This window comes from Miniopterus natalensis, chromosome 15 (assembly GCF_054644295.1).
Source record: "Miniopterus natalensis isolate mMinNat1 chromosome 15, mMinNat1.hap1, whole genome shotgun sequence".
NCBI lineage: Eukaryota > Metazoa > Chordata > Mammalia > Chiroptera > Miniopteridae > Miniopterus > Miniopterus natalensis.
Genome location: NC_142095.1, coordinates 30,274,309 through 30,280,287, shown reverse-complemented (window position 1 = coordinate 30,280,287; position 5,979 = coordinate 30,274,309). Strand labels below are relative to the sequence as shown.

Sequence of the window (5,979 nt, the reverse complement as noted above, 5' to 3'; positions counted from 1 at the left end):
GTCTCTCTCTCCCTCTCCTTTCCTCTCTCTGAAATCAATAAAGATATATTTTAAAAAATAAAATTAAATTAAAAAATAAATGTAGGTTTTGGGCATGGTGAGGCCAGTTGATCAGGAGATAACTACTTTTAGAAAGGCAGTTTATTACTCACAGTTCTTAAGAGGAGAGGGCAAAACACACCATGCAAGGCCACATGGGGAAGAACCAGGGTCCATCAGGAGGCAGAAGGAGCCAGAAGAACGGGAAAACGGGCAAGAGCCTTTACTGCGGTTTCTGCAGGAAGGAAGGGCCAGGTGGGTCAGAAGGTTTCGGATCAGCTAGTTTCAATAATTTCAGTGAGCTCTGCGGCATCGGGGCTGTGTCCCTAGTTGCCTGCTACCTGGCACTGGATGATCAGGGTGAGAAGATAGTAATCTAAAGAGTGATAGGGCTGTGGGCTCCGGATTGGTTTGTTTGCATATGAAAGGTACTTCCAGGTGAGTTCTTTACTTATCTCTAGGAATTAGTTAACTTTGGGAGAGGCAGTCTCTCCAGAGTCATCAAGATCCTAGAGGTCAGAGCAACAGAAACACATAGTTAATACAGTGCCCAAGGTCTAGAACAGTTCCTGTTACATACTAGGGGTTCAGTGAGTATTTGCTGAGGAAAAGAAGGAAGAGAGGGAAAAAGAGAGAAAGGAGGGAGGGAGGGAGAGAGCTGGTTTGCTGAGGACACTTCAGATGCCTGTATCACCCTCTTTCCACCCTTTCCTCCTCCCCAGCTGTCTAGGACTCTCCTCCTAACAGGCGACTCAATTCCCTGGTTATAGAAATGCATCCAATGGGCGCACCAGGGGGTGATGTTCCAGCTTCCTCACCCTCCACCAGGCAACTTTTCTGTCTATCCACACTTATACTCCTGAGCCCCAGACTCAGAGAGATTTTGTTTTGTTTTTTAACGCTGTTTGTTAGTTTGTGGTTAGGTAATGCCGCACAGAGAAAAAATTCAAACAGCACTAAGCAAGCCCCCCTGCACTGTTCTCCCCTGCCTAGGCTCCCCAGCTCCCCTTCTGCACTGTACTTGTGCACCCCAACAGAGAGCCTCTGCATTACCAGTGCATCTCCCATGCCGTCACACAGATGTACATGATGTACACATTGTTCTTTGCTCTGCTTTTTTCACTTTTTTTCCTGGAGCTTGTTCTGTATCTGTACAAATGGAACAGCCTCAATCTTCTAAAGCTGCAATAGTATCCCATAGTTTTGAATGGGCCCTAGTTGATTTAAGAGAGCGCCTCCTGGTGGACAGACATGCAGGCTGTTTCCAGTTCTGGCTTCTATAAACCGCGCTGCACTGAATACACTGTGTACACATCCTCATGCACAAGTGTGGGTATCTATCTGTACCATGCATTCTGAGAAATGGAATTGTCTTGTGGAAGGTACATATGTGTTAAATTTTCAGGTTGCCACCTAAAGAGGTTGTATCAATTTACACCTCCACCATTGTATGTGAAAAATAATAGGTCTGTCTGATTAAATGCTTAGCTAGGTTGGCATCTCTTCAAATTCTGGAGTCTGGCTGAAAGACCAAGTCTGGGGTTTCAGGTTTGCAATCTACCCCACCAACCATCTAAACTTGGTGGCACGAAGTGTGTCTGGGAGTTGGGAAGCCGATCAGCCCATCTTTCCAGGCCTCATTTCGTCATCTAAAAATGAAAAGAGGACCCTTTAGCTGGTGATCTGAAAGTTCCCTTCCACCTCTGCCCTTCAAAGTCCTTCTGTCTCCCCAGGCCTCTGTGTCTCTATCTGTAAAGTGGGACTAACAGGCTTTACCTTGTTTATCTTGCCGGGTGATGTGAAGACGCAATGAGATGGTGGATCTGCCAGGAAGGTTGGGTGCTCTGCCAAGGGAAGGAATAATAATTAAACACTTTGGCATCCCTTGCCAAACTACTAGCATGGTCTGAGCATACAACAGATACTCAAAGCATTAGGCTGAAGAAATTTTGAATGTGGAGGCAGAATAATGTTAGGATTGTCCAGAGAAAGGAGATGCCTTCACAAATGTTCTGTCAAAAATATGGTTCCCTTTAAGTTGGCCTGGCTAACTTCTGTAGCTCCAAAACTGACAAGGGAGCCATTAACTGCTTCAGGTTGGAGGCTGTGCCCAGGATTAGATGTAGCAGGGTTCTCTTCCAAGTTATCATATGACTTTGGGGAGGGATTGGGGGACAAGCTCCTTGGCATCTGTGCTTTTCTCCTCCCAACAATCCCTCCACTCCTTTGCTTGGGTAGGGTAGACCCCAATAGATTTCTGGTCTAGAGTCTACCACAAACTCCAATGTCCCTTCTTGGTGACTGGGGCAACATGCTGGAAGACAGTAGGGAGTAGTGGAGTGTGGTGATCAGGGGCAACTAGATTCAGCTCTAGCTGGCTGTTGTCAGGAGAAAGGGGTAGGTCCACTCTTTTCCAAGAGATTTTCAAGAGAAACCATAAATCCACATTTTATCTGAACTATCCTGGTTTTTAAATGTTGGTTATTCTGTTTTTGTTTTGTTTTGTTTTTTTAAAATAAAATAAAAAAAACTTCGGGAGTCACACAAAACAGTCTGTAAACTGGTGGTGGCCCATATATTCTGAAAACTGTCCCTTTCCCACACTGTACAGGTGAGAAAGTCGAGGCCCAGAGAGTGGGAGGCATTTGCCAGGGGTCAAGATCAAAGTCCAGATCCCACGTGTCCCCTAATTTCTCCCTCTCCCACTCTACCCTTTCTTCCTCCTTTCCCTCTCTGTCTCTGTCGTCTCTGTCTCTGTCTCTGTCTCTGTCTCTGTCTCCGTCTGTCTCTTTGGTGTGTGCGTCTGCTCTCTTTCTCTCTGTTTGCATCTCTCGGTCTTTGTATCTCCTGTCCTCTCCCATGTATCTCTTTTTAATTGTGTGATTCTCTGTGTCTCTCTGTCTCTTTGTCCCCCACACAGGGTGCTTTCTTAGACAACCGACCTTCAGAGCCGGGCGCGGGGAGGACTCGGCGCGCACCAGCACCGCATCCTGCGCTCGCGGCAGCTCGCTCTCCCCCCGCCCCGCTGCCCCCGCCCCAGATTTCCAGCGGAGCTCGCAGGCGGGCGGGCGGGGTGCCCGCGGGGCCCGCTGCCGTCAGCGCCCCTTCCCGGCGGCCGCGACCCCTCCCCGCTGACCTCACCCGCTCCGCCGCCGCGCGGGGATATAAGCCGCGGTCCGGCGTCGCGGCGGGCGCCGGCGTCCGGGGTCCTGCGAGCTCTCCCGGACTCCTGACCCGCCGCCTCCAGACCCCGAAACTCAGGACCTGCAGCCCCAGGCGGATCCCGCGGAGCTCGGCCCCCCAGGTAACCGCCCCCACCCCTCTCCCCCGGCAGGCGGCGTCCGGGAAGGGGGCCCCCTCCGCCCAGCCTCCAGCGCGCCCCGGGAGAAGCCGCGGCATCTGTGCACAGGTGGGGCGCCGCGCTCGTCCCCCCCGGTCTTCCACGGGCGCGGGCACACTGGTGGCGGTCACTGCGGTGCACTCTCGCCCGGCGCCTGGCCGTCGCCTGGAGGACTCGCCACGCCACCCCCGCGGGGCCGCCAGCCGCAGGTCCGCGCCCGGAGGCTGCCGCGCACCCAGACGGTCGGGGCGTCGGCTGAGCGCCTGGGAGTGAGCACCCGAGGCCCGACGTTGTCGCGTGGGATCGAATTTGGCCTCAGAATCTCAGTCTCAGCTCGAGGAATAGAGGTTTAGCGTTGGAATTAAAGTTGACATTAAGATCCTAGCGTCAGAAGTCGATTCCTAGCTTAGTCGTGGAATCTTAGCCTGAGAAACGGGGTCTTAGGTCTGGAATTAGCGCGCCGGCGAGGGGGGCTGGGGCTGATCAGGCAGCGGCGCTGGGGCCTTGGGGGAGCCTCGCCCGCGGCGCAGGCAGCCTCCTGGCCGTCGGGCCGGCGCTGCCGTCTCGGTGGCACCCCTGCCGAGCCTGCCCCAGCTCCGCCGGGCCCTGAGCGGTGGCGACGGGGCTCCCACGGCCTCCTCGCGGGCAGGACAGGGCTCGGGGAGGCGCCCCAAGCGCCTCCATGGGTGAGGACCCCTAGAGCTCCAGGCAGAGCCTCCGGCTCCCTCCGCGCCCCCGCGCCCCCGCGCCCCTCCCAGGTGGCAGGTGGTCCTGCCCTCGGAAGGGTGTTTAAATGGTTTGTTCCTCTGGCCTCAGGAACCCTCTGGGACTGGAAAGGGGATCCAGCGGATTAGGGGGGGGTCGGGGGGGGGCTCCGCTAGCTTATGCTCTCGCTCTGCCCTCCAGACCCCAGACGCCACGATGCCTGGCCCTTGGTTGCTGCTCGCCATGGCTTTGACCCTGCTCCTGACCGACGTCCCCGGAGGCCGCGCACAGCCCGAGGTGGACCCGCAGGAGGCGGCGGCGGCCGCGGAGCACCCGGCCCTGGACCCCCTCCTGCGCCGGGCGGAGCGCCTCCTGCTGCTCCAGCAGGACCTCGAGCGGCTGCGCGGGGACCTGGGAAGCCGCGAGTCAGGTGAGAGGCGGGTGCGGCCCGGCGGCCCAGGGCTGGGGGGGAAGAAACCCCGAGCAGAGCCCAGGGAGCGACTTGGTCAGCCAGCCTGCTGCTCAGAAACTCTCGTTGCCCACGCCCTGGGCAGGGGGGTGCGCTGACCCTTTCCTGGGACCAGATTCCTCTTGCATCAGGACTGGGAATCTTTCACCGAAAGCGTACCTGCGGTGGGGAAGATTCTGTGCTGGGGAGAGCGAGAGAGTCTGAGTGTTTACTGCTTGTGAGACATATGCATGCCAGGCACTCGCTGCTCTAAGCACTTCAGACGCCTTGTCACACTATGTGACCTTCCTAACAGCCTCTGAGTTAGGCACTGTTATTACCCCTCATTGCAGAAGAAAACTGAGGCTCAGGGAGGCTGAGCGAGTTGCTATGGTCACACAGTTAGGGTGTGGCAGAGCTGGGCCTGGACCCAGAGGTCATGCCTTTGACCGTCTGGGTGAGTGTGTGTGTGTGTGTGTGTGTCTGTGAGTCCCAGGACTCAGGTGCGAGGCCATCGCTCCAGGTGAGGGCTGCAGGAATTCTCACCTTGACTGGGAGAAGGCTAGGGTGGGCACTCAGGGGCCGGAGGGTCCCTCACCGGCCTCTCCCCTTCCGCAGAGTCCCAGATCTTTCAGCCCGACTGGCTCTCGAAGCGCCAGCATCCAGGCAAGAGGGAGGAGGCAGAAGAGGGAGTTGAAGAGGAGGAAGGATGGGCTGTGGGGCCCCACAAACGGCAGCACCCAGGCCGGCGGGACGAGGCAGCTGTGTGGCCCGAGGATGGGACCCAACAGAAGCGGCAGCACCCTGGCCGGCGCTCCTCCTGGCTGGGCTATGCTTTCACCAAGAGGCAGCACCCAGGCAGGCGGCTGGTGGACCCCAAAGCCCAGGGGCGCTGGGAGGAAGAGGAAGAGGAGATGGAGGGGGAGCTGATGCCTGAGAAACGCCAGCATCCCGGCAAGAGAGCCTTGGGGGGCCCGTGTGGGCTCCAGGGAGACTGTGGTCAAGCCAGCCTCCTGCTGGGGCTCCTGGGTGACCTGAGCAGGGGCCAGGGGCCTGAGGACAAGCGGCAGCACCCTGGGCGGCGGGCAGCCTGGATCAGGGAGCCCCTGGAGGAGTGAGCCCAGTTTCCTGTGAAGTCAAGTTTGGGGTCTAGGAATGTCTTCAACCCTGTGTGCCCTAACCCTTTGTGACCCTTCTTTCCCTACTCCTTAGATCCCTGATCATAAACCTGAGCCCTCTGTATGCACACACCCAAACCCCTGGCCTTGCCCCCCTCTTTTAGGGACATGAGAAAGCCATCCTGTGAGTTAAAACCCCATATTACTCCACTTCGCATGGCTGGCAAGGGGGCAGATCCCAGAGACCCTCCCCCACCCCACAGGCCTGCTCCCCTGCCTTAGCCCTGGCTAAGATGATCCTTCTGTGTCTTCTAAGGTATTTCCAGAGA

The 5,979-nt window shown here is 56.7% G+C and overlaps 1 protein-coding gene across 1 annotated transcript; it reads left to right on the top strand.

Moving 5' to 3' along the window:
* Positions 1-4,300: 4,300 nt before the first annotated feature.
* On the top strand, positions 4,301-5,650 carry TRH (thyrotropin releasing hormone). The gene is made up of 2 exons (XM_016209844.2): positions 4,301-4,514; positions 5,151-5,650. Exons 1-2 carry the CDS (start codon positions 4,301-4,303, stop codon positions 5,648-5,650), a joined length of 714 nt encoding a protein of 237 aa, XP_016065330.2.
* Positions 5,651-5,979: the final 329 nt, after the last annotated feature.